We start from the raw sequence: 27,437 nt of genomic DNA on the forward strand, positions 1-27,437 counted from the left end.
CATAGAAAAACGAACGCTTTTTCCCCAGAGGAGAATGGCGTTGCAGAGCGAAAAAACAGATCTTTACAAGACATGATGTTTGCCATGCTTGATGATGCTGATTTGCCCATGTCTTATTGGGGGGAGAGCATGCTCACCGCGTGTTATCTCCAAAATAGGCTCTTTCATCAAACAATAGGTACAACCCCGTACTTTAAATTGTTTCAGAAAAAACCCAAAATTGACCATTTGCATGTGTTTGGATCAAAAGCCTGGGTGTTAATTCCAAAACAAATGAGGAAGAAGGGAGATCCTAAGACCAAACAGTTAGTGTTTGTGGGTTACCAGGAGCTGGGAAAAGGTTTCCGCTTTGCTGAAGGGACAAATGGCATTGTGATCTCCAGGAATGCCAGTTTTTGTGAACATAGTGGCTGGGAGAGACTACATGCCAATACTGAGGTTTGGTTTGAACCTTCCCAGGAGCTTCATGACTCTGAAGGTAAACCTAGAGAATCAGAGTCTGAGGGGGAGGAAAGTTCAGATAAGAGTTTTCAAGAAAGTGGAGTTGCCCAAAGACCAGTTGCTAAGCAACAAAAGAGAGGTCATAGTTCTGAGGAGGAAAGTGGGTCAGAAGAAAAATTTTCTCCCAGAAGATCTAAAAGACAAAACAAAGGAGTGCCTCCAGTGCGTTTTTCTCCAGATACTGCAAATGTGTTTAGTGTGATTGCAGAACCCAAGAGTTTTCAGGAGGTGTTAAAGTTACCAAAAGAGGAGGCAGAGCTCTGGAAACAGGCAATGGAGGAAGAGATGTCCTCTCTGAATGAGCACAAGGTTTTTACACCAGTAGCAGCGCCTGAGGGGGCAAAGACTTAGGCCCGGTTAGGACATATCTAGGGTTGGAAGTGTGCTGGGCCCAAGATGGCAGCTGCCTAATTAGTCAGCAGAACAAAGTTAAACAACTACTGACTACATACAGGATGCAGGATTGCAAAGGGGCAGTGGTGCCTATGGATCCAGGTTTCATAAAAACACTTCATACAGATGAGAGTCCTGAATTTGAACATCCTGATGTATATCATTCTGTAATTGGAAGTTTATTGTATCTAGCACAGTGGTCCAGACCTGATATTAGCTATGCAGTAGGCATATTAAGTAGATTGGTCTCAAAACCCACACTAAATGCCTGGAAAGGGGTAAAACAAGTTCTGAGATACCTCAAACAGACAATTGGCTATATGTTACAATTAAATTCTTCAGAGGATGAAATGTTGAGTTGCTACTGTGATAGTGACTGGGGAAATTTGCCGGATAGAAAATCTGTCACAGGACTAGTCATAATGGTCGGTGGAGCTTTAATCAGCTGGCGGTCACGCAAGCAAGACGTTGTAAGTGTGTCATCAACGGAATCAGAGTACGCCGCATTGAGTGAATTGTGCAATGAGGTGATTTATTTCAAGCATTTGTTAACAGATTTAAATGTAAATTGTGGAGAACCAGTACAAGTTTACATTGATAATCAAGCTTGTATAACCTTAAGTAAAACAGAGGGTTTCAAATCGCGTTCCAAACATATCTCTGTAAAATACCACAATGTGCGTTGCTGTGTACAAGACAATGTAATCACCTGTACTTATGTATCAAGTGAAGAAAATGTAGCAGATGTGTTAACTAAACCATTGGCAAAGGTAAAGAACAAACGAATGTGCAAGGGTTTAGGTTTGCTGGAAAAATAATCTCCTACATAGGTGTATTTGATGTTAATTGTCCAGCAGAATCTGTGAGGGGGTGTTGAGTTTCTGTTAATTGGTTCTCATGGGAAACTTACAGATTCTGGCTTCACACAATTAACTCAAGGCAGTGTCAATTTACTCTTGGCAGAAAGCCAAGGTCAGCTTGACCTAGAAACTACTTACTCTGATTGGTTAACGACCAGCACTCAACTCTGTTATCTAGGGAGTGCTAGCACAGTGTGATGTGGGGTGTGTTAGGAGTAGGAGTGCTGTGTGTGGTTAAGAGAGAGAGAGAGAGAAAGAAAGGATTTATTTTGCTTTGTTTTGTATGCAGAAACTCTGCTGGTTTTATTTTTCCTTTTAATAAATCCTGTAAATAGTTATTCTGAGTCTAGCTGACTAGTCATTTCCACCTCAACTAGCTTCTTCGCTGTGCAGGAAAACTCTGCTACGTTTGGGCTAAAGCCATTAGAGCTATGCCTGACACTTCAAAGTTCCATGAGCATCTGAGTTTATAGCATGCTCTGCTGATGGCAGTCTTAAACCCCCTCCCCTGGCAAAGAGTTCCCCCTGCCCCACGATGCTCCTTACCTGCACGATCTGCCAGGGCATGTCCAGGATGCTGCGGGCCGTTTTGCTCAGGTAGCTGCCGAGCCCCATGGAGGGCCTTGCCCTGATCAGCCCCCCGCCCAGGACCGACTCGCCATCTGCCAGCCGCCGTCTCTTGCGGCGCTCCTGGCGCTGGCGAGCCTGAACCTCCCACTTCTTCTTGTGGTAGCACAGCCAGACCAGGCGCTCCTCCTGCAGGAAAGAGTAGGAAATGGGCAATGACCATCGGGCAAACCAAATCCTAACTTTCTTCGGCTTGGGTGGAAAGTCAAATTCTTCCAATCAGAAATGGTGGGAACGAACGGCAGGAATCCTGAAAATTTTGTGCAATCTGTAATTTCTGACGCAGTCAGCATTATGCCAACACGATGCCATTACACATATCTATACCACACACACTTGTGAAACACAGACTGCTTATAAACGCCATCTCCAACTCCTCGAAAGATTCCATCAACGGTGTCTCTGAAAAATTTTACACATCACTTGGGAAACTAATGCCAGGAGGAAGCAAAGATCACCAGTGTTGAAGCAATGATTCTTCAACATCAACTTTGTTGGACTGGTCATGTTGTTCGGATGCCTGATTATTGTCTTCCAAAGCAACTACTCTATTCCAAACTTAAAAATGGAAAGTATAATGCTGGTGGTCAACAAAAGAGGCTTAAAGACTCTCTCAAGCCAAATCTTAAAAAATGTAGTATAAACACTGAAAATTGGAAAACACTGGCCTGAGAGCACTCCAATTGGAGAACAGCCTTTACCAAAAGTGTCATGGGCTTTGAAGATGCTCAAACTCAGGACGAAAGGGAGAAATGTGCTAAGAGGAAGGCACGTTTGGCAAACCCTCACCATGATCAACTCCTGGAAGGACATGTGGATCCAGAATTGGCCTCCACAGTCACTTACGGACTCACTGTTAAGATTGTGTTCATGAAAGACAATCTTACTCAGCTACGAGTGATTGCCAAAGAAGAAGAAAACAGATCTATGGTGTGACAGCGTCTGGGGCTTTTGTTTAGAGAAAAGGCATGTAAGTTGTGGCGTAACAGTAGCCAATAAAATTCTGCACGGCATGGAGAGAACGGATAAGATAAAAGCTTTGCTCCCTCTCTCACAACAGGGGCGCATCCAATGAAGCTGAATCAGGAAAGGAAGCCCTAGTGCATAGCTGCAAGTATGGAATTTTCATCAAGTCAGATGGCTTAGACAGGTAAACCTGTCTATGGGATCTAACCCTGACGGCTGCATTCTATCTCCAATGTTGACGGCAATATGCTTCTGAATACCAGCAAATGGAAATCGCGGTAGGGGAGTGTCAGCTGCGCTCAGGTCCTGCTTGGGGATCCCAGAGGCATCTAGTTGGCCCCTGGTTGACTAGGATGCTCTACCAGTCGAGCCACTGGCCTGATCCAGCTGGCTTTTTTAAAGGTTCATATATGGTAGGATGTTGCTGCTCCCCCATCGTCCAGCCCCAGAGCAATCCTTTGTTCCTCTTTTAAATGAAGTTCTCTCCTCCTGCTACCTTACCTTGGTGGTTCCACTGGGAGGTGGTGGGCCCAAGATCTCCCTCCAGGACTGCGTTAGTTCCGAATTCTGGGATTGCTGCTGGCTCTCCTCCGCTGTAGGGATGCGTTTACGTTTATTCGAAATGGGGACCCCTGGCTGCAGAGACTTGGCGACCCCAAAATCTTCCATGTCAGCCACCTGTGTGGAGGGTGTGCCCTCCTGGATTACATTGGCAGAGACCTGCGAGGAAACACCGAAAGCTGGGGAGTACAATGATGGAACCCTCCTTGACTCGAGCAACCCAATTACCCACAAAAACTGCCCGTGGCCTCCACCTTCTTCTCAGCTCTGGGATAAAAGTATGTTTTACCTGCCGATGCCCATCTCAGAAAGCACCGGTTTATTTTTATTACAAAAATGAAAAACAGCCTCAAGGGACTGCCATCTTAAACAAAGAACAGATGAGATGTAAAAATAAAACTGACCATTTTGAAACCTATATACAGTGGTACCTTGGTTCTCAAATGCCTTGGTACTCAACAGAGGTTTCTCTGTTTTTGCTATTAATTTTGTTTTTGTTTTTGCAGCCTTTTGTTTTTGTGGAACCCAGTTCAGATACTGATTGTGTGACTGCAGTGCTTTGTTTATTGCTTTCGTTTTATGGATCAATGGTCTTGTTAGATAGTAAAATTCAAGTTAAATTGCTGTTTTAGGGGTTGTTTTTAAAAGTCTGGAATGGATGAATCCATTTTGCATTACTTTCTAGGGGAAAGCGGGCCTTGGTTTTGGAATGCTTTGGTTTTGGAACGGACTTTTGGAACACATTACGTTTGAGAACCAAGGTACTTCTGTAGAAAGCAATCAGAAGCCAGGACTATAATTTATGCACATTTATTTGGGAAATAAGTCCTAGTGAACGAAGTAGGAATTACTTCCAAGTAAACATGATGAGGCAGACATTTACTACAACTGATTTTGTGTGTGTGTGTGCATGTGTAAATGCATTTTAATTAAAAAACTGGATTCATTTTTTAAATCCACCCTGTGTAGGTAGAGCCCTGCCCCTCTTACCTGTCTCTTGCCCTCACTTGTGAACAGCTCACTGATTTTCTTCTGCTTGTACATGTCATTTTTTTCCAAGAGCTTCTTGTGGAGCCAGTCGGGGTGTCGGACGCGAGGAACGGGGTTTTTTACCTGATGGGACACTGCATTTGTTATTTATTTGGGAGGTTCTCTATGACTTTCATTCTGCCTGATCCTGCAAGGATACTACTGTTTTTGACCAGAAGCAGAAGGAAACTAGCTATGCTAGAACACAAGACACTTGCACTGACATTGCTGACATCCAAATCAGAGACCCGTAGCAAAGAAACATTAGCTTCTCAGCTTTTGTTTGTACAACCCCGGCCCCCAAAAACCAATCACAGAGGAGTAGCAATATTTTAAATAAATAGCTCTGGAGTCCCAGGTGTGCTCTGAGGAATGCACAGAGCTCTCGTGCATTTGGAAAAGGCTGGGGTCAGTTCCATGCAGGAAGGTTCTACCTTTCTGAAATGAATGGGAACACTCAGGGAGCTAGCTCAATTTTGGAGCTTTGAGTTTTTAGCTAGCTATTGGACCAGAGCAACTAAGTGTGAGAGTTCTGTGGCCACCTCCTGCGTCTCGTAACATCCTGGGGGAGCCCACAGCCCTTTAGCCACTAACCCGACAGTTTACCTGCTGCAGGGCTGCTGGGATGGTGATGATTTTCTGAATTGTGCTGCCCAGTCTCTCGATGTAATAGTCCCAATCCAGGATCTACAAGCAGAGGGACAAGAGGATTTTGGTCAAGTCCAAGGCTGGGGACAAGAGGTGTGCCACAGTCAGCCTCGAGTCACAAACTGCCACAGGACAGCCCCACACAGCTTACCGTCCGGATGTCAAAATCCTGCAGGGAGGGGCTCTTGAGCCATTTCCGGAGATAGTGCCTGCGGACCGAGAGCTCAGCCTGGAAAATGGCCAGCGGAATGGCCCTGGGGAAAATAAATCAAAACGCATCACTTCTATTTCCAGAAGAGGAGCGGCCTTGTCAGTCTGTTGCATCTTAAAGACTATATGGTTTGTATCCGATGTTCGTTCTACTCAGAATAAACCCATTCAGTTGACCAAACGAAAGTTAGTCATGACAATTACAGTCGTACCTTGGAAGTCAAACAGAATCCGTTCCAGAAGTTTGTTTGAGTTCCAGAATGTTCAGAAACCAAAGTGCGGCTTTTGATTGGCTGCAGGGAGCTCCAGATGTTCAGGTTCCAAAGAACGTTTGCGTTCGTAAACCAGAACACTCACTTCTGGGTTTGCGGCGTTCGGGAGCCAAATCGTCCGAGTACCAAGGCGTTCGGGATCCAAGGTACAACTGTACTTTAAACCAGTCTACTCTGAGTAGAATGAACGTTTACCAGCTTTGTCTGGTTTGCCAGCTATGGCTGTTCCTGGGCAGGGATAGCCTTGGTCACTGCAGTCCATGGGCATTTAAGGCTGTATGATGGCAATGGGCTTTACGTGGAGCTGTCCTTGGTCCTGTTTTGGAAGTGTGGGAATGGTGCATCCATAATGCTATGCAAAGGGTTAATGCTGTAACATAGAATCCTGTGATGTCATATTGAGGCATTCCCCCAGCCCCAGTTCTGTTATCAACTATGTGTGTGAGTTTTAACTGTGAGAGCAGCAAGTGTGTTGTGTTATGCTGTCGCTTGCCTCAAAGCCAGTCTGTAAACATCAGTCAGTCTCAAGATACAAATTCATGTAAATATGTTTCAGTAACGCAAGTATTATCTACCTCTTTTGTACATTCAATCTGACAAGAACAAGTACAGCAAGTCAAAGCCTTTATGTTATTTTTAAACTGTTGCTTGGTTTTTTACTGGGGGGGGGGGGGAGAAAGAGAACTATTTCAAATAGTAATAATAATAATAATTTATTATTTATACCTCGCCCATCTAGCTGGGTTTCCCCAGCCACTCTGGGTGGCCCCAACAGAATATTAAAAACACGACAAAACATCAAACATTAAAAACTTCCCTAAACAGGGTTGCTTTCAGATGTCTTCTAAAAGTCAGGTAGTTCTTTACCTCCTTGACATCTGATGAGAGGGCGTTCCACAGGGTGGGCGCCACTACCGAGAAGGCCTTCCGCCTGGTTCCCTGTAACTACACTTCTCGCAGGGAGAGAACCACCAGAAGGCCCTCAGAGCTGGACCTCAGTGTCCGGGGCTGAACGATGGGGGTGGAGGGTCAAATGACCTGGGGCAACTTCCACACAACTCTGTAAAGTATAATTACCAGCTGGTGCAGAATGCTGCAGCCATGGTGCTGACGGGGGCATCCGGCCAATGGTATGCAACATTTTGTTGGAACAAAAGTGGGGTTGTTATCATTTTTGCTTTTTACTATGTTATGCATTTTGTGTTTTCATAAACTGCCCTGTGCTCCTCGCATGAAGGGTGTTATAGAAATTTAATAAATACAAATAACAACATCTGCACTGGCGGCCCATCTGCCAGCTTCAAGGTCCTTGCATTAGGTTACAGAGCCATAACAGGGTACCAGCTGAGCTCATCTACTCTAGTTCAGCTGCCAAAATCATCTGCAGGAGATTTGGTCATTTCTTGAGTTGGTGAGGCTCATTTCACAGCAACAAGAAACTGAGCCTTTCACGTCAACGGCCCGGCATCGTGGAATACTCTTGCCCCTCTGATCGATATATACCTCTCTGTGACTGGGGATCCTTCTGGCTTCTTAGAAATGATAAACCGGCAGCTCAGACCAGCATCCTTCACCATCTGATCCCCCAGGAACTCAGCCAGGCGCTTGGCAGTGCTGATGGAGGTGGATTTTTGCTCCCCATAATCCTCCAGCTTGCGGGACATGGACCGGTTCTCGGAGATAAGCTCAAACAACTCTGAGTCAGGCATATTGGCAGCCTGGAAAAGAGAGAGAAGGGAAGACTTGCATGTGCCAGCCACGTTCCCCTCCTGGACCACTTTGGAGGCAGGGCAGCTCAGCACCCCATGTTGGCTGCACTAAAAGCTTCTGAAGGCTGCAGGAAGCCTGGGAGATGCCCGTGTGAGGAAGGGGAAAAGAGGACTTTACAGCAGCAACAGGAACCTCGTCTTCTTTCTAATAGGGGGTTCTGCCCTTAACTGGCCACCAATTCCCCATTATCTTCATCCCCAAATGCCCGGTGTGGATAGATTTGACTATACCATCCTAGGAAAGCCGGAAGACTCACCTTGGAGCCTCAACCCACCTTGCTGTAGAGCACATCCAGCCAGTAGTCGGCCACTTTGGCGACGGAGGCATAAACCTCTTCCAAAGTGGTGCCTTTCAGGAAGGCCTCAAAGACGGACGACTGGAAGATCTTAACCAGCTGCAGCTCCCCCCGCCGTTTCACCTCAAACCCCTTTAGCTCGGCCAGGGAGCCGTCCTCGTTGAACACAGCGTACCTGGCGCAGAGCAAAACAGTCAGCCTGTGCAAAATTGGCAACTTCCCTCTCCTGTGTCTTCTCTTTCCTGTATTGGGGGGGTGGTGGTGTCCCACCTTTTTACCAGTGGTGCCTGGTGCCTGTTGGGACTGATAGGGCAGAAGGCAAGGAGCCCAACAGTAGGTGGCGCCACAGCCAATGAGAAGCAGAGGCAACTAAGACTAGTTTTGTCCCCCTCCTCCTCCCTGCTGGGTTCTACAAGGGGCAATGCTGAAAGGAAGAAGGAAGCTTGCCATAGCCAAGCTATGCCCTGGGGCTGGTTGTAAGTAAAAAAGGCAGGTGGGGGCTGAGTGAGGGTCAGTGCCCACTTTGTCCCAGTGCCTCCACTATCTGTTGCCCTCCAGGTATTTTGGACTACAGTTCCCAGGTGGGGCCAGCGCCCCCTTTGCCCTAATGAACCAGCCTCCATGGCTTCTTACAAACTAGAAAGGAGGGAGCTCTGAAAATGCCCATCCATTAAGGATCTAGCAGCGATAGTTCAAGTCCTGCCATCTTCCAGGTTCAGCTTTGCTGCCTGCCGGTATCCCTCAGCCGAGGAGGTGCTGCCTCCCCAGACCTCACCTTTTCTTCAGCTTCTTGCCCTCTTCCTTGGAGGCGGGGAGAATCATGGCCAAGTACGGGCCGTCCACTTCAAAGAAGATGCTGTTCTCTGAGCGGGAAACGTAGGAGAGCGAGGCCGGGTCCACCAGCTCCTGGTACTGATCATTCGTAAACCCCTCCTGCAAGTAAGTGACACACACGCTGGGCGCTTCGGCCTTGCAAGCTCATGCTGCACCCCAGAACAATTTAACGGGAGGGCTGGAAGCTATATATGATGCAATCCCTGCAGGGGGGAAGCTAAATGTCAAAGATACCCATGGTTTCCATGCCCTGTTTCCAGACTGTCTTTATGGAAGACCCCCCCCTCCCAAATCCTGCCCCCAGCTCCTGCTGAGGATAAAGGCTTGAGGTTCCTCACCTTCACCATGATGTTCAGCATAGCACCCGGATAGGAGATTGTCACCTTGGGCTTCTTGGCGTGGGTTGATTTGATGACAAAGTTTTCTGGGAAGCTGTTTGGAAGCACACACCAGATCCCGTCTGTGTCCAGCTCCAGCGGCCTCCTGGGAAAGGGGAAAATGGGAGAGGTGTTTCCATATGGGAGCCCAGAAGGCACTCTGCAAAAGCAACCACCTTATGAGGAATGGTTGCAGCAATCGGAGCTTTTCAGTTTAAGAGAAAAATCGAGAAAGATGTAGCGATTTATAAAACTATGCACGGCAAGGAGAGAAAGCGGATAAAGAAACGCTTTTATCCCTCCCGTAACATTTGAACTGGTGGTCATCCGAGAAAGCTTATTGTTGGAAGGTTCGGGACAGACAGAAGAAAAGAGTTTTTCACACAGTGCATAGTTAAACTATGGCCACCAACTTGGATGGCTTTAAAAGAGGTTTGGACAAATTGATGGAGGACTATGGATAACTACTAGTCATGATGGCTATTTGCTCTGCCTCCATGGTCAGAGACAGCAAATGATTCCTAATACCAGTTGCAGAGAACCACAGGATGGAAAAAGTGTGTCTCTATGCCCATCGCTCAGACTGCATCACTGAGGTCCAGCTCTGAGGGCCTTCTGGCTGTTCCCTCACTGCAAGAAGTGAGGTTACAGGGAACCAGGCAGAGGGCCTTCTCGGTAGTGGCGCCCGCCCTGTGGAACACCCTCCCATCAGATGTCAAGGAAATAAACAACTATCTGGCTTTTAGAAGACATCTGAAGGCAGCCCTGTTTAGGGGAGTTTTATAATGTTTGATGTTTTATCGCTTTATTATCATTATTATTAATATTCTGTGGAGAGGTGTGCAGAGTGGCTGGGGAAACCCAGCCAGATGGTCGGGGTATACATCATCATCATCATCATCATTTATTATTATGTGCTCGGGTCCTGCCTGAGGGTTTCCTACAGGCATCGATCAACCACTGCAAGAACAGGATGCTGGACTAGATGGGCCATTGGCTTGATCTAGCAGGCTCATTTGTTCTTACGAAAGCTGATGAAGTTTACAAAAGCAACTGTCTGCAGAGACACACAGCGGGTCTTCATCCCTGGCTCTCTGAGTTGCTTAAGAGACCTGCTTCTTTTTCTGGGCCAAGACAGTAAGGAGCAGACCATTGGGCAGTGTGCCTTTGAGTCCAGCTCCAGACCAGCCATTCCTTGTGGTTAGAGACAGAAGAGATCCGGAGCGGGACAACTCATCTTTGCGTCAATTTTTTTCTTTTCTTTTCTGTGTTTACACATAACAACCTTCCTCTTAAAGGGGCCCTGGGCAACACACCATAGCAAAACACAAAACAAAACCATAGGAAAAGCACCGTCATCCATGAAGAAGGAGCAAACCACCTTCGGGCAACAGGCACACAACATCCAAGCTCAGAATCTCCTCGCCTCCAGCTGCCGCAGCCAGCCACCATTCAAGTACTCACCCAATTTGCTCTATCAGCTCCCTGGCCTGTGTGATGATGTTGGCGCCAGTGAAGCAGACAATGCCAGCCATTTCCATGGAGTACCACCGAGCTCTGCATAGGGGAGAGGACTAGTGAGAACAGGAAGAGCCGCTCTGGGTCAGCTGCTTTGCAAACAAGGCTTGAGCGACCTAATTGTTGTAAACTTGGTTTGAGGACTGATCTGCTAAAATTGCGGCCAACAGCATGAACTGGGGGGTCTCCTGGTCAAGGAGCTGCAGTACTTATTTATGTGCTTGGGGGCTGCTTCCCCGTTTACATTGCTTGCCAATCCCACCCCCTCCCTTCACACCTCATCCAAGTGCCCCACATCCTCACTGCTCCTCAGTGTCCCTCCAACCCTGCTTCATTCAAATGTCTGCTGTTGCTTAAAACCCATCTTCTCTCTTTTGCTCCCCTCCCTGGCTTCATGCAAATCCAGGACTGTGATGCAGAACTACAAATCCTCCAGTGGGGGCTGCATGATGACAGCCTTACATTTTTATGTGTATAGGAGGAAATGCTTCATTTAATTGTACTAGGATTTAGTTCTCTGTCTTAATATTGAACATTTAAAGGCCCAGAAACTGCACCAACTGGGAGCCGAGGCAGGGGCAGATTTTTAAAGGGCCATTTAAAGATCCACCAGCAGCCACACTTTGGTTCCCCCCTCACCCTTTGCGCATGACGTATCCGTAAAAGGAGTTGAGGATGCACTTGTGTGCCAGCTGCAGGGAGTCGTACAAGATCTCCATGTTCTTGCAGCGCTTCGCTTCCGAGGCATCACCCGACTCCATGGCGGCAGCCAGCTTCTTCTTCCACACCTGGGAAAGGCAGAGGAAAAGGGCCTGTGACTCAAGCAAGCCGTGGGCTATTGTCTACTTTTGCTCCAGCTGGTCTCCATCCTCTGTCTTTTCCTTCCACATCCCTTTCCTTGGATGTCTGTCTCCCCCACCCCCTGTAAACCCATGTTGACAAAAGCTTCTGTATATTACAGTAGACACATGGCTTGCATGCCCAGAGATTTTTGGCTCTGCTTAGTTGCAAATAGAAACATTTTATGTGTATCTAGTAATCAACTAATATACAATAATTTGTCTGTTAAATCTATGAGTATGTTGAGAACTTGATATAAATGAATGCTTTTTTATTAAATTCATTTACAGTATTTATATACCACTCAACACTCAGAATTTCTATTCAAGCATTCTGGCCCCAGGAACCACAGCATCCCCTTTCAGCACCTACCAGCAAGGAGAGATCAGCCTGGCTATAAATGCCTGCCTGCATCTCGTCGCTTTATGAACGTAAAGATCACCATGAACACCTTTAGAAACTCACCTTTTTGCTGCGCTATCGCAAATCTGACAAAATAAAAATAAAAAGCACCTTATGCAGCCCCTTGAACTCGTAGCGGCGGTCGCGAAAGGCCCGCACGGTGTCCACATAGAAGGAGTTTTCCCGCTGGCAGATGGTGGTGACACGCTCCTCAACCTTCGTCACGTGGATTTTCTTGTAGGCTTTGCGGCAGTAATCTGGGCAAGAGGTGTGGCAGCAATTTATTCTGGAATGTTCAACACCTCCCAAACTTATTTCATTTCAAAATGTTTATATGCCACTTGATAGTTTTAAAAGCACACACCTCAGTTTGCAAAAAGAATTTTAAAAATTAAATTTTCAGTAAAAATAATAGCTAAAAACAATGAAAATCAATTAACTGAAAACAGATTAAAACCCATGTCGACATTCTACGTGTCTGGATGGGCTGTGCCTAAACAAAAATGTGCCCAGTAGGTGATAAAAAGTGTAGCCAAGGCATCTGCCCGACGTCAGGCAGGGAGTTCCAAAGTGTTGCTGCTTCCACACCGAAAGACTGATGCAGGAGTATTATGTGGCACCTGTAACAGTGCCAGTTCTGTAGATCAAAGCAGTCGAGTGGGCATAATATATGGGGGTAAGGTGACAAACTGGTCCCAAGCTGTTAAGGGCTTTAAATGCTAATACAGTGGAACCTCGGCTCCCAAAAGCCTAGGGAGCCAAATGTTCCGGCTCCTGAATGATCGGAAACCGGAAGTGATTGTTCCGGTTTTCAAATGTTCTTTGGAAGCTCCTGCAACCAATTGGAAGCTGCGCCTTGGTTCCCAAACCGTTTTGGGAGTCGAACAGCCTCCCGGAATGGATTAAGTTCGGGAACCAAGGTTCCACTGTAGTAACACCTTCTCTGCTCACCACTAGAAAGAGCTCTGGTTTGGGGCTGGCAGCTGATCCCAGACCCCAAGTCCTCTAGCGCTAAAGGGCATAGCAGGGAAAAGGTAGGGGCTGAATCCAAGAAAATAAAAGCTTCGAGACACCCCAAGCCATAACCACGTACAAACTCGATTGTGGTGTGGAAAAAGGTTTGCTCTCTTATTAGCTCAGAGATGGAAGACAAAGTCCCTATTAGAGAGGAATGGCAAACCAAGCTGTTGGACTATGCAGAAATGGCAAAACTGACTGGATAACTCAGGAACCAAGAGGTCAAAAGCTTTAAAAAAAGAATGGATTTTTAAAATAATTTATTTAGGAGACCACCGCAAGCAGATGGAAACAATAGCAGGATTTTAATCCCATTTGTAATGCAACAAATACCATGGATAATTTGGATTGATAGAAAATATAGAGTACGGAATAATATGCAGTTGATAATGTTGATAATAGGAAGCATGGAGGGGGTGGGGGAAGTCGCGAGATTCATGCCATCTCTATATATGGATATACATTCAAATAAAAATGATTTCAAAAAAGAAGAAAAAAAGGTTTGCCCTCACCTGCCAAGCGCTTCTTCTCGTACTTTGCTTGCTCCTCCCGGGACAGCTCATGGAACACCCGGGGCGGTCCATCTGGGAAGAGAGGGGGGAACTTCTCCGACTCCAGCTGTTGCTGGATGCGATGGTACTCGCTGCGGCTCGCGGGCACTGCAAGGGGAAAAGAGAAGGGGGGGGGACACAACCCAGCTGACAACCACTCCAGACTGCGAGAGGGGGTTTTATACACAGCATAGGAACCGCGCCAAGTTGCATACGAGTCAGCAGAAGGGAAAAGACTCACTGAATTCTCCTCTCCACTGCCAGGTCATCCGCCGCTGACAGTTGGCGCCTGGTTTGTTGAAGTCGCAGGCGGCGCACGTGGCCTCGTTCACCATCGCCGAGGGCTGAAGGGAGGGAAGCAAAGCAGAGGGGGAGCGAATAAAGGCACAAGTACATTTAAATAAATAAGTCCTGCCTCTAGGAAAGCAGCAGGTGGACCCAGGATGCTTTTGCGAGATTGTTAGTCTCAATTATTAAATTTCTACACCATCCCTAAGCTGAAGTTCACAGGGCAGTTTAAATACAAAAACAAATGTACGTACCATAACATAACAGAAACTAACAGAAACCCTCAGTTTAAAAGGAAAAGAGGAATGTTTTTGCCTGGTGCCTAAAGATATGTAAGGCAGGTCCCAGGTGAGCCTCCCTGATGTATACTGTGTGTGTCGAAGCCCTGCTGCACCTGTGTTTCGAACTCAAACAGCTACTATGGGCAGCAGAGGACGGAGAGTTCTATTACAGCCCTCCCTTCCTGTGCTGCATACTCCCAAGCAAGAAAAGAGCAACCACCAACCATCTATTCATATGCTCTGGTTATCTCCCACTTGGACTATTGCAAAGCACTCTAAATGGGGGTACCTTTGAAGGTGACTCAAACTACAACTAATCCAGAATGTGGCAGCCATACTGGTGACTGGGGGTGGCCACCGAGACCATATAACACCATCCTGAAAGACCTACATTGGCTCCCAGTATGTTTCCAAGCACAATTCAAAGTGTTGGTGCTGACCTTTAAAGCCCTAAATGGTCTTAGCCCAGTACACCTGAAGGAGTGTCTCCACCCCCATCGTTCAGCCAGGACACTGAGGTCCAACTCCGAGGGCCTTCTGGTGGTTCCCTCCCTGCGAGAAGTGAGGTTGCAGGGAACCAGGCAGAGGGCCTTCTCGGTAGTGGTGTCTGCCTTGAGGAATGCCCTCCCATCAGATGTCAAGGAAATAAACAGCTGTCTGACTTTTAGAAGACATCTGAAGGCAGCCCTGTTTAGGGAAGTTTTTGATGTTTGATGTTTGATCGTATTTTTTATATTCTGTTGGGAGGCGCCCAGAGTGGCTAGGGAAACCCAGCCAGATGGGCGGGGTATAAATGATATAATAATGACAAGAATAATAATAATAATTCAGCAGTCTCTTACTAGGGAGAACATTGCAACACTGGCCTTTCCCTCTGTTCCAAGAGATGTGACGATAGACTGCTCTGCCTCCTTTCTTTTAGCAAATGTTTTGTGCCACTGGGGAAGTGGTAATTCTGTACTGATTTGTTCTGGATGTTGTATGTGATGCCAATAAAAGGTTTACTACTACTACTACTACTACTACTACTATCCTTGTTGCTAGAGAGGCAGCAACTCTTTGTGAAGGAGATTGAGGAAGAGGTTGCCTGGAGTGCCTACCCCAAACTGGGAGGCCATTACCGGCACAGGGAAACTTCCATATATATTGTCTCTTATTAAGAAGACAATGTTGTTGAGCTTTCTTATAGTACGAGTTATAAATCACACTCTGATTCTCCCAAAGAGAAAGACAGCATCCCTCCACCCACCCCAAAAATCCCAAACTGAAATAGCACTCCAAAATCTTAACTGTGCGGCTTGTTATTGTGTCTGATACCATAGTGATTGCAATGCTTGTTTTTTAATACTACTGTGCTTATTGTTAGCCACTTTTGAGCTCAACATTGGCCGTTGGAAAAGCGGAATAGAAATATTAAATCAAATCCCTGACCACTGAGCAGTGCTAGTTGGGGCTTTGGGAGTTGGGAGCCCAAGAGCGTCCAGAGGGCTGCAGATTTAAGTCTAAGAGGCCACAGTTCTTACAGCAGAGATTTAGACTTTAGTACCCGATGCCCAGGAGCACAAACTCCTCACTCACCTGAAGCCGGTTGGTTAGGATGATATTCGGGTACATGGCCCCCACGTCCAGGTGGTATATCAGAGGACATTCAATCCTGTTGGGGACTTCCTTCAGGGAGTTCAGCTTGACTTTGATTTCATCGCAAACCTGTGGTCCAGAGGAAGCAGTGGAAAGCAGGCAAGAGGATAAGGTGGGTTGTTTTTTGCCAGGGAGAACAATGCTTTAGCATGCTCTTCGGAATGCAATAGAGAGCATGGCAAAAATACACCACACATAAGGCAAGGTAAAGGACCCCTAGATGGTTAAGTCCAGTCAAAGGTGACTATGGGGTTGCGGTGCTCATCTGGCTTTCAGGATGAGGGAGCCAGCGTTTGTCCGCAGACAGCTTTCCAGGTCATGTGGCCAGCATGACTAAATCGCTTCTGGTGCAACAGGACACCTTGACGGAAACCAGAGCGCATGGAAACACCGTTTACCTTCCTGCTGCAGTGATACCCATTTATCTAATTGCACTGGTGTGCTTTCGAACTGCTAGGTTGGCAGGAGCTGGGAAAGAGCAACGGGAGCTCTCCCTGTCGCAGGGATTCGAACCGCTGACCTTCTGATCGGCAAGCCCAAGAGGCTCAGTGGTTTAGACCACAGTGCCACCTGCATCCCTACACCACACATATACCAGGACTGTGCCTTTCATAGGCCACAAGTGGCCCCCAGGGCAGTTCAATGTAGTAAGTAGCAGCAGATTGGTGGCCAAAGCTAAGGGGTTGGGGAAGCAAAGGGTTGAAGCAGGGGAAAAGATGGAAGGAACAGCCAAGATAACCTGGGGACTGGGGGGAGATAGATGCTTAAAATGAACAGAAACTAGAGTGAAGAAGCTGTGTCAGGACAATAACAACTCCATTGCTACTGCTGCCTCCTCCTATGCAGACACTGCAGTTTGGCCTACAAGGTTACCTCCTGGAAGTTGGTCACTTGGTCAAGGGGTATTCCCTCCTCTTCCTCAATGGCGTGGCGCAGAGTCTTCTCCACACGCTGCAAAAGGAAGTCGAAGGCAGCAGGGTTCTAAGAGACACAACCGGGGTGGGAGGGAAGGACATGAGTGTGACAAATTTTCACCAAGGTTTCTCCCCAGGCAAAGCCAGTGCAGTCCGAATCACCGGGGGAACGTGGCGCCACATGGGGCAGGCGGAAACGAATCTGCAAAGGAAGGTCTCATGCTCTTTGTAATCCACAAGATTGGGTCGTAGGTCTTCCTCCAGCAGCCTGTTGGCCACCAGCTAGAGGGAAGTGTGTTCCCTCCCTCTGGAAGATCAGTTGCCGGGAAGAATCACCAGCAGAGGAGTTACTCTTGCACTCAGATTCTTTTGGGCTTCCCAATGGTTGGCCACTGTGAGAACAGGATGCTGGACTAGATGGGCCTGATCCAGCTGGCTCTTCTTGGGTCTCACCTGGAAATGCTGTGGATTGAACCTGGGACCTTCTGCATGCAAAGCAGATGTTCTATCACCAGCCTGATGGGGTCAGGCACTTCTCTTTTTGGGGGGACAATTTGGACTTTGTTGTAGCTACCTGCTTTATGTCTGGCAGGCACAGGGGGCAGGACGGAGATTTATCCTGGCATCCCCTGCCGCCCCCCCCATGAGCTTTCAAGAAGTCTCCTTCCAGGGCAGGACTCGTACCATCTTGAAGCGGCAGGGAATGTCACTGCGAAAGACCCCCGACTCCAGGGCCTCCACGTGCCCCCCGACGTAGGTCTCCGAGTCCAGCACGTGCCCATCCTCGGTGAGCTTGTTGAACTCCTGCTCTTGCTTGTTGGGGAAGATGATGTTGGCGTGATAGGCCTGGACCATGAGCAGCGCCTCACACAGAGTCCCTGAGCCCTTTCGCAGCACCTGCAGGGAGAGAGGGAGAGAGAGAGAGAGAGAGAGAGAGAGAGAGAGAGAGAGTCAGAGAGTTAGTTGAGGGCTGGTGGCAAAAGGGAACTTAGAGAGGGGGAATTTGGTCTCTCGCAGGGGAGGGGGGAAATCAAGCCAGAGAGCTTTCAGGTACCTGAAAGTAGGGCTGGGCAATAACAGCTTTTAAACATTGCAGTGTATCGCCAGCCAAAGATATCGGTTTGGCGATATACTGTGGTACCTCGGGTTACAGACGCTTCAGGTTACAGACTCCACTAACCCAGAAATAGTACCTCGGGTTAAGAACTTTGCTTCAGGATGAGAACAGAAATTGCGTGGCGGCGGCGCGGCAGGCCCCATTAGCTAAAGTGGTACCTCAGGTTAAGGACTGTTTCAGGTTAAGAATGGACCTCCAGAACGAATTAAGTTCTTACCACTGTACCACGATGTTGAAAAAACAATCTGCATCGGCCTCTGCCTGTGAGGCACCTGGTGAAATTGCCCCAGCTCTCACCTCAGGAACTGAGGTGGTTTCACCCAGGCCCTCACAGGCTTGGACAACGCAGCTTGTTTGCGCAGCTTAGCTGGGGATCGGGAAGGTTCCTGCTCCGCACCTGAGTCAGCCCCAGTGCTCCTGCCACTCACAGGTGAGTGGGCAGAGCCTCAGGGCTCCTTTAACTGCTCGCTGCAGGGAGTGCCAACCACGCTCCTCTTAGCTGAGAAGTTTCACAGAGCTCCCACCCTGCCACCAGCTCACGGGAGCCAGCACTGGGCTGGGGGCTCCTTTAACTGTTCAGCTGAGGTAAGGGCAGCTGCACACTCCTAAGTCGAGCAGTTCAAAGATGCAGAGGGAGGAACAAGTTGTACTGTTGCCTCGCTGACACAGCTTGTTTCTCCCTCTGCATCGTATGAGGGGCAGAGTGTGATGGCAGTTTCACTCAGAGGTGTATTGCGGGTGAAACCGCCACCGCCCCTGAGATCCTTTTCTAGCAGCGCTGCTGGAAGGAAGGAACTCTAGCAGACGCTGCTAGCAGAGGGACTTGGGAGGGGTGGCGATGTCACCTGCAACACACCGCTGAGTGAAGCTGACATCGCCGGCTGTTCCTCATACCTGTCCTGGGTGATATTTTGATATATTGCCCAGGCCGACCTGAAAGACTAAAAAACATCTGTCTGACAGTGGAATCTTGGAACAACCAAGGGGCCACATATAGTGAGATAATGTACATTAGTAGAGACCTTCACTGTACTCTTTTTGGTGATTACTAAAAACATTTTTGAGCAGACAAGCTTTCTCAGACATGTAGAATGTTGGTATATCTTTTAATCTGTTTATAGCTTATTGCTGATTTTATCTGGTAAGCGTTTTATAGAGCTTTTTCTCCCCTATAATAAATAATAACAACAATAATTTATTGTTTATACCCCGCCCATCTGGCTGGGTTTCCCCAGCCACTCTGGGTGGCTCCCAACAGAATTAAAAGCACAATAAAACATCAAACTTTAAACACTTCCCTAAACAGGGCTGCCTTCAGATGTCTTCTAAAAGTCAGATAGTTGTTTATTTCCTTGACATCTGATGGGCAGGCGCCACTACTGAGAAGGCCCTCTTCTGTTTTGCCAATAATTTTATTGTTTCATTCTCTTTGCAAACTGCTTTGGGTTTTTTTTTAAAAAAACAATCAACTGGTGTTTAAATTTTACAAAATAAGGAAGTAACTGAGCCTTGGGCTCCACTCTACTCACTTCATCGGGCTCCATGGGGATGATGGTGCACAAAGCAAAGATGAAAGGGTGGACGTATTTCATGTACATGTAGTAAGTAGCAACAGCGTCGGACACTGAGTAGGTGGCCAGAGTCTGGAGGAAGGAAGGAAGCGGCATGGAAGCATTTTGCAACTTGCCAGCAAGCGTGGCTCCATCTGAGCGCAGGGAGAACATCAGCAGGCGCTGCAAGTTCAACATGGTCTCCTCCTCCCCATGCAAGGAAAAAGTCTGCATGTTGCCTACATGCAAATATTCATTTAAGCAGCTTGATTTATATGGGGAGTGCTGACTGAAAGGAGGATCCTTGGCTGCATGTAAAAGTTAAGAATTAAAAAAACAGCAACAATGGAAAATGGTCAGCGCTGAAAGCCAATTTGATAGCACAATTATTATTCTTCTTTTAAGAAGCTGTATCCACTGGTGATCGAGCTTTTGGGCCAGTGAGTCACAAATCAAGTTCAAATTACGATACAGCGGCTACACTCCGCTGACAGCTTTTCTAGCTCTTGGTGTGATCTTGCCTTTAGCCTAGAAAGCCAGGGAGCAGAATGTCAAGAGAGACAGGCAAGATACACGGCTATGCCCTAGCCAGGCCTACAGGTCTCTAGGCGCTTGTCCAGATGCCCAACTATCCCTTGCTGGCCTATGCAATGCATGTTGGCTGCTGGTGGTTTAATCATTTAGAGGCACTTGACATTCTACCACGTAACAAAAACTGATTGCAGAGAGAAGATTGCCCTAAAGGAATAGCTCCCTAAATGTACAGATCTAGCATTCTGCACCTAGAAAGCCATGATTCTCTGCGTGGAGCACATAAACCCTCTAAATTGCTCTGGAGTATCACATGCACAAAGGCAGAGGGGGCTGGAATTGTGAGCAAGCCTTGAACATCAGAAACCTCCCTTAGAGCTTCTCCAATTCCTAAGTCTACAGCAGTAATTTCTCTCTCTCTCTCTCTGGTTGTCAAACTATTAGCATTTTATTTTACAGTGAAAGCCAAATTGTTCTAGATTCTGCAGGGATTCCAGAGCGCACTGCATGAAATGTTACATTTGCAACCACAGCTGCACAATTCCTATACATGTTATCCAATCCTCCTGGATGTTGGAGGGTGAATTCTGACCAGGGCCTCTTAGGGGCACAGCAGGCCAAGGGAATACGCCTTCCAGTACCCCTTCTCTTTTTCCTCTGCCGTTAATTGTGGGGAATCTGCCATGGCTGATCCCAGTTGAAGACGCACAACAGACTCAAACAGGGGTAATTGAAGTACCTGAGGTTCCTCAGTAGCCATCCGGCACATCTCTTCAGGATCTAGCTCCACGGGGTCGTAGCCCAGCTTCGCTTTGGCTGCCGCTTTCAAGTTATGGCTTCCCACTGGGAGGTAACTGTCTCTCTTAACCCACCTGCCAACGGAAGCCACAGCATTGGTTGCTGTATCAGGAGAAGCAGCCCAGTTTACAAGGAGTAGGGCAGAAGTATTATGAGACAGAGTCAACCTAAGCTTACTTTGGAATACAAGTCAAAGGCTAGGGCCACTTCCTATATATCCAGGGAACCTTCTGTCCTGCTCCAGCTGAAATGTCTGCTGAAGAACCTTTGCATGCTTTTTGTTTGCTGTAGGTGCTTCTTGGGCAGGCTGATAGTTCGTTACACCTTACCGTGACCCTGTCTGATGTGAAAAGTTCCCTGCGTAGAGGGGTCGGTTGTTAAACCACTCTGGGAACTGAAGCTCTGAGGGGAATAGGATCTCCTAACCTTAACAAACTCCCGTACCCAGGGTTGTGTGTGTGTGTGTGTGTAGCCATGGCTGCTTAAAGCTGTCTGTTAACACAACAAACACAACATGATGTCTAGTTGGGATTGTGTCAAATGAAACAGTACAGGCTTCTTTTCAAAAAGTATTATTATTATTATTATTATTATTATTATTATTATTATTATTTAAAAAAGTACAACTGAAGTGTTTCTCCCTGACGCACCCCAGCCAAAGGAAAACAAAAGGAGAAGACAACTCACGAAATAGAAAGGATTGTGTCTAGTGTGATCCGTACTGTTCTGGACAGATCAGCGCTAGACAAAGGGTACAAGTGTAGAAATGAAGCATCCTTTGCTTCTGTGTGCATGTTAATCAGAAATGAGGGACGGTCATGCGATATTAACTGCCGGACAGCGGAAAAGAGGCATGTACAGTGTTGCCATCCTTCCTGACTCTGTCAGGAGCTACACGTCCACGTTTCTGAGTGACAAATGGATGACCCCAAAAGGAGAAGAGCGGCACTCTTAGCAAATTGCTTTCCCCAGGATTCTTTGGCGGAGGTTCTTCGAAGAAGGCAAAGGTTCTTCGAAGTGGCACGACATCACTTTAAATATAGAGTGCGGATGGGGCAACAGTCAAAAGCATGGTGCAGCGAGGTGCCAAATACAAATTGTTTTCTCTGGATGTGCCATGAAGGCTGGGCCCTTTCCCACCTCCATCAGACTAAGCCCCAAGAAAGAGATTGGCAAGAGGGGCTGAGCATCATGTACCTGAGACAATCCATGTGGATGCACGAAGGAGCTTTGTATTCCCCCTGGCTGTCCTTTTGGAATCCGATCTCCTGCTGCATATTCAGCCCGTGAGCTGCTGCTCTGGTTTCCACAAAGGGCCTGGACACAGATAAAGCAATATAAGCCAGGGAGCTTCTACAGATCTCGCTATTTAGGCACTGCAACGAAAACTTCCTGCAGCTGGTCATTGCAGGGGGAGGGCAGGTTAGCAGGCAATTTTGCTGGCCAGCTCGGTTCCCCAGAAGGTAAAGCATGGTTTTCCCATTAAAATGAAAATAAACCCAATATAATTTTTAAACATTTAAAAAGCTGGACACCCACAAGGCTCAAGAACCGAGTTCGCTCAATTCTCACCAGTCAAAGAAGTCTCCGTTGTATGTCACCATGATGGTTGGCTTGGTCTCCTGAACATGTTCAAACCACCTCTGGATGAGGTGGGCCTGATTTTAAAACAAGAGGAGGGAAAACAAATTTAAAAGGTCATTTATTGTCAATGGTCCAGATGCTTGTTGTTGTTGTTAATTAGATGCGCATACTTCCCTTCATCTGTAGCTCATAGGGCAGTTCACAACATAAATTACAATATAAAAATCACAAAATACCTAGTAAAAATATGAACAACAACAAACCAATAATCCCCTCTCCTGCTAGGTTCTTCTTATGACCAGCTTTTCTGCCTGGGAACCAAAGGTACCATGTGTGTCCACCAAACACCACCTCTCACATTCTGCAACCATTGGGAAAGGTGCATTTATCTGCATGGTGGTTTGTTCAAATTTCCAAATTATGTAGTTTGGTGATCGGAGAGGGTAAAATAATGGGATGGGGAGAACAGGGAGCAGTACATATAGAACCCTTTTCTATATTTATTTACAGCATTTGTGTATCCTGCTCTTCTGCCAAAAGAAGAAGAAAAGGGCTCCCTGAGTGGTTTACACACAAAACAAGATAGTCTTTGCCTTCAGGCTTACAAGCAAAACGAAGGCTATGCAGAACACACTCATGTCGCTAAAGGTAACAAACGGGACCTGCAACATGTGGCCAAAACCCTCCGACTCCAATGGAATTCCGCGATTTCACTGTATTGTGGTTTTAAGGGGAAACTGGCCTTCAGAATCAAGCCTACCTACCTCATCTGGTTCATTAAAGACACAGAAAGGCCCCTCATACTCCGGTTTGGGAGTAAACTCAAAATCTTCAATATCCTCTGAAACGATCTCTCTGTTTGTGATCAAGTAACCCTGGGCAGAAAGAAGCGAAAGGGGAATTTTGCTTAACTGAAGCAACAAAGAGTAAACCGACGTTACCTTATCAGTTCTCACTAAGATGTTAAAGGTAAAGGTAAAGGGGCCCCTGACCATTAGGTCCAGTCGTGGCTGACTCTGGGATTGCGGCACTCATCTCGCTTTATTGGCTGAAGGAGCCGGCGTACAGCTTCCGGGTCATGTGGCCAGCAGGACTAAGCCGCTTCTGGAGAACCAGAGCAGCGCACGGAAACGCTGTTTACCTTCCCGCCAGAGTGGTACCTATTTATCTACTTGCACTTTGATGTGCTTTCGAGCTGCTAGGTTGGCAGGAGCAGGGACTGAGCAACAGGAGCTCACCCCGTCATGGGGATTCGAACCACCGACCTTCTGATCGGCAAGTTCTAGGCTCTGTGGTTTAATCCACAGCGCCACCCACATCCCCACTAAGATGTTACTGAGTAGGAAATCCTGACTATGAAAACAAATCCCGGGGAAGACTCTCTCTCCACCCCACCACAAACACCTACACAATCCACCTCCTGTTCTATGCTTCAATTGGGAGCCAGAGGTTCAGGGCCGCCTGCCGTGCCATACTCTTCCATTTCTATGGCTTAAGGGGGGCATTTATTCTGGCTTGTTCTGCAACCTCACTAGCCATGGAGGCAGCTGCCCTGATTTACCTGGCCATCAATCATGTAGGAGATCATCATGATCTGGTCCGTTTCTGCATCAGGAAACTTTAAAGGGAGTTTGGTGGTCTCAATGTCAAAGGCCAGGACGACAGGATCCTAGGAAGAATTGGAATTTCCAAGTCACTACCAGATGCTGGGCTCCACTCAGGGCAATACATCAATAACATCTCTTCATCAACAAGAGGGATGCAGGAACCTCTGGTCCTCCGGATCTTGTTGGACTCCAGCTTCCATCATCCTTAGCTAGCATGGCCAAGAGGGATAATGGGAGTTGTAGTCCAATAAGCAGCTGGAAGGCCACAGGTTCTCCATCCTTGATCTGCAAAATCCACTTCCTGCAAGTGTGCCTGGCCCACACTAGAGGCGCTAGAGACATTTGGGCCCATAGGCTTTAGGATGCTGTAGATCCTGGACCACTTATCAACGCCATCTCCAACTCCTCGAAAGATTCCATTGACGGTGTCTCTGGAAATTTTTACACGTCACTTGGGAAGACAGGCGAACTAATGCCAGTGTACTGGAAGAAGCAAAGATCACCAGTGCCGAAGCAATGATTCTTCAACATCAACTTCGTTGGACTGGTCATGTTGTGCGGATGCCCGATTATCGTCTTCCAAAGCAACCACCATATATACTCAAGTATAAGCCGACCTGCCCGGAAACCTATGTCCCTCCCCACTGTGGAAAGATGTGTGGATCCAGAACTGGCCTCCACAGTCACTTATGGACTCACTGCTAAAACCATGTTTATGGAAGACAATCATACCCAGCTACGAGTGATTGCCAAAGAAGAGGAGCCCGGGACTGGCAGCTTTTTTCAGCTTGAGGGCCACATGCCTTTGTGGGTAACTTTCTGAGGGCCAAATGCTAACAGCAGGTTGGGCCAGAGGTGTGGCCCATGGAGAGTCCCGAGGGGCAAAAGAGACAAACTAGGGAGGGCCTCATTCCGCCCCTAGGCCTCAGGTTCCCCACCCATGCTGTAGACTCACACAGCACCCAGGAATCCTGAAGACATTTGGCTATGGGTGACAGATGCAGCATAAGAAACCAAAACAAAGCTGGCAAGTGAAGGAAACACACACACAGGTGCTGAAACAGGAGCTCTGCCCCACAGGAATACTCACTGGCCGTTCAACCAGGTCGTCTCGGCGGGTGATTTCAGGAGGGAAGCTGCTGCCTCGGTAGCGGACATTGTACCAGTGAGCCTGTCATGGGAGGAGAGGGACCGGGAGAGTCACGCCAAGGTAGGTTCCACGGCCAGTAGCAAAGGCTCAACCCCTACCCGCCACAATTACAAATCTGGAAATGCATTTTTAGCACTTTTGGCACAATGCTTTTGTATCTAGCTGTTTGGGAATCAAGGTAGGAAAGAAGGCGGGTCTCCCCCAGTTGCCACTCACCACGTGGATCTTCAGATCAATCGACAGGCGGATGTGGTAGGGGACATCGTACTCCCGCATGTCCACTATGTTGTCCATCTGGTCAGCGGTCTTCTTGGAGGGAGCCTCTTCCTTGCTGGACAGGCTGTTCCCAGCAAGGGCACTGCAAAGGAGAAGGAGCTGATTTACATTATCAGGACTACCTGCACACAGGATTGACAGGCAAGTGAAGTATTGTTCTGCAACTGTAAATGGCTTAGAAGCCATTTTGGCATATCAGCAGTATAATTATGATGGTGATTACTACTATTGATAGTTGCAGCAGTGCAGGAGCTGATTCTCTGGGGCTTCTTTCCCCATCACTCAGAAATGTGCATGGACCACATTTAAGGCCCATGATCTGGTTCTTCCAGTCTCCCGCTTGGATGCAGAAATCTTCTTTATGGAGCCTCCAGATGTTTGGCTCCGTAAGCTCTGTGGCTTGCTTGATAGGAGAGCCAAAGGATGATAGATCATCAGTGGAAAGCAGCCCTATTGGCTTGGCAGCAACGAGTCTGGGCAGAGCCTGGAAGAAATGTTTGAGGCTTGCTGGGGACACTCCCAGTTCATGGACTAGTAACTAGGGCAGCAGATCACCTGTCTGGGTTGCACCAGGATAATCCCTTGCAAGTCCAAACACACACACCTGAGGAGGAAGCAATAGAGCAGGGGAGGGAACTGCATCTGTCCATAGCCCAGAGATGGAAGGAAGAAACAACCCCGACTAGAGAAGAATGGCAAACCAAGTTGATGGACTATGCCGAAATGGAAAAATTAACTGGGAAGCTCAGAAACCAAGAAGACAAGAAATTTAATAAGGAATGCGAAAAGTTTATAATTGACAAAACCACTGTAAACAGGTTAAAACATTAGCAGGATTTTAACCACACTTGTAAAGTAACAGAAAGTATGGGTAATTTAGGAGGATAAAAATTTGGATAATTTTTTCACAGAGAGCCAGTGTGGGGTAGTGGTTAAGAGCGGTAGACTCGTAATCTGGTGAACTGGGTTCGCGTCCCCGCTCCTCCACATGCAGCTGCTGGGTGACCTTGGGCTAGTCACACTTCTCTGAAGTCTCTCAGCCTCACTCACCTCACAGAGTGTTTGTTGTGGGGGAGGAAGGGAAAGGAGACGGTTAGTCTCTTTGAGACACCTTAGGGTAGTGATAAAGCAGGATATCAAATCCAAACTCTTCTAAATATTGATATGCAGTTGTAAATATTATCATTAGGATGCATGGAAAGGATGGGGGGAAGTCAGGAGATTCAGAGTAATCTTGATATTTGGACTTTGAATTGTTTGTATTTTGTTTATTTTATTTAAAATCAATTTTTTTTACAGGGAACTGCATCTGTCCGGTGGGCCACATCCTTGTCTTCCCCACCTGTCTACCACAAGTCATCACAATGATGTCAGGCAACCTGCATTTACCCATGCATTGAAGTCAAACCATGCCAGCAAAGGCACAGCACTTTGGAAGCCACAGTGACCAGCTGATCAGCAGTGCCTGCAAAGCTCCTTTTGGACCAGGCATGTCTTTATCCGCTCCATTACTGATGTCATACAGGACCTCAGATGTATGGCATGTGGCTGCGGTTCGGCGGGCCAAATGGGGAGACCTGGCGGGCACAATCTGGTCCACAGTATGGAGGTTCTCCATCACCGCAAGGCGGCTCAAATGGGTCTTTTTGACTCAGTCTAAATGGAAATGACAGTGGGCCTAAGGCAGCTCCTCTACCTGGTCAGCATAGCGGTGTAAGTGTCCATCGCTTGGTCCCGTTCCCTGTTTTTCTTCACAGCAGGTGTGATCTCCTTGCGCACCTTTACCAGGTCATCCACCGTGTTGAAAGAAAGCTTGAGGTAGGTCCGTTTCAGGCCGACCAAGTGATTTGGCTGAAAGGAAAAGAGAGAGAGAGAGAGCATTAAAAGAAGGCAAGCTTTAAAGAAGAATTTATTTAAGAGATGCATGTGGACTAGTGGAGGGTGGGGGAAGGAAGTAAAGATGAAGCAAAATAATACCAACTGGAGACTAGAGGGGTGATTACCATTAATTAATTGCCTTACACACACACAA

At 47.4% G+C, this 27,437-nt stretch overlaps 1 protein-coding gene across 1 annotated transcript in view; it reads right to left on the reverse strand.

The window, feature by feature from the left end:
* POLE (DNA polymerase epsilon, catalytic subunit) overlaps positions 1 to 27,437 on the reverse strand; it is a 57,994-nt gene that overhangs the window by 24,615 nt on the left and 5,942 nt on the right. The window contains exons 6-31 of the mRNA XM_053368078.1: positions 27,102 to 27,256; positions 25,346 to 25,487; positions 25,070 to 25,150; positions 23,934 to 24,041; positions 23,137 to 23,247; positions 22,361 to 22,446; positions 21,986 to 22,105; positions 20,730 to 20,862; positions 19,439 to 19,552; positions 17,477 to 17,689; positions 16,752 to 16,859; positions 15,819 to 15,947; positions 13,913 to 14,015; positions 13,633 to 13,779; positions 12,215 to 12,360; positions 11,501 to 11,649; positions 10,808 to 10,900; positions 9,305 to 9,449; positions 8,908 to 9,065; positions 8,112 to 8,307; positions 7,571 to 7,785; positions 5,737 to 5,839; positions 5,544 to 5,624; positions 4,899 to 5,021; positions 3,849 to 4,067; positions 2,301 to 2,510 (exon numbers count right to left, since the gene is read on the reverse strand). Coding sequence (XP_053224053.1) covers positions 2,301 to 2,510; positions 3,849 to 4,067; positions 4,899 to 5,021; positions 5,544 to 5,624; positions 5,737 to 5,839; positions 7,571 to 7,785; positions 8,112 to 8,307; positions 8,908 to 9,065; positions 9,305 to 9,449; positions 10,808 to 10,900; positions 11,501 to 11,649; positions 12,215 to 12,360; positions 13,633 to 13,779; positions 13,913 to 14,015; positions 15,819 to 15,947; positions 16,752 to 16,859; positions 17,477 to 17,689; positions 19,439 to 19,552; positions 20,730 to 20,862; positions 21,986 to 22,105; positions 22,361 to 22,446; positions 23,137 to 23,247; positions 23,934 to 24,041; positions 25,070 to 25,150; positions 25,346 to 25,487; positions 27,102 to 27,256 — 3,588 coding nt within the window. The remainder of the gene's footprint in view (positions 1 to 2,300; positions 2,511 to 3,848; positions 4,068 to 4,898; positions 5,022 to 5,543; positions 5,625 to 5,736; positions 5,840 to 7,570; positions 7,786 to 8,111; positions 8,308 to 8,907; positions 9,066 to 9,304; positions 9,450 to 10,807; positions 10,901 to 11,500; positions 11,650 to 12,214; positions 12,361 to 13,632; positions 13,780 to 13,912; positions 14,016 to 15,818; positions 15,948 to 16,751; positions 16,860 to 17,476; positions 17,690 to 19,438; positions 19,553 to 20,729; positions 20,863 to 21,985; positions 22,106 to 22,360; positions 22,447 to 23,136; positions 23,248 to 23,933; positions 24,042 to 25,069; positions 25,151 to 25,345; positions 25,488 to 27,101; positions 27,257 to 27,437) is intronic.

This window comes from Podarcis raffonei, chromosome 16, assembly GCF_027172205.1.
Source record: "Podarcis raffonei isolate rPodRaf1 chromosome 16, rPodRaf1.pri, whole genome shotgun sequence".
Lineage (NCBI taxonomy): Eukaryota > Metazoa > Chordata > Lepidosauria > Squamata > Lacertidae > Podarcis > Podarcis raffonei.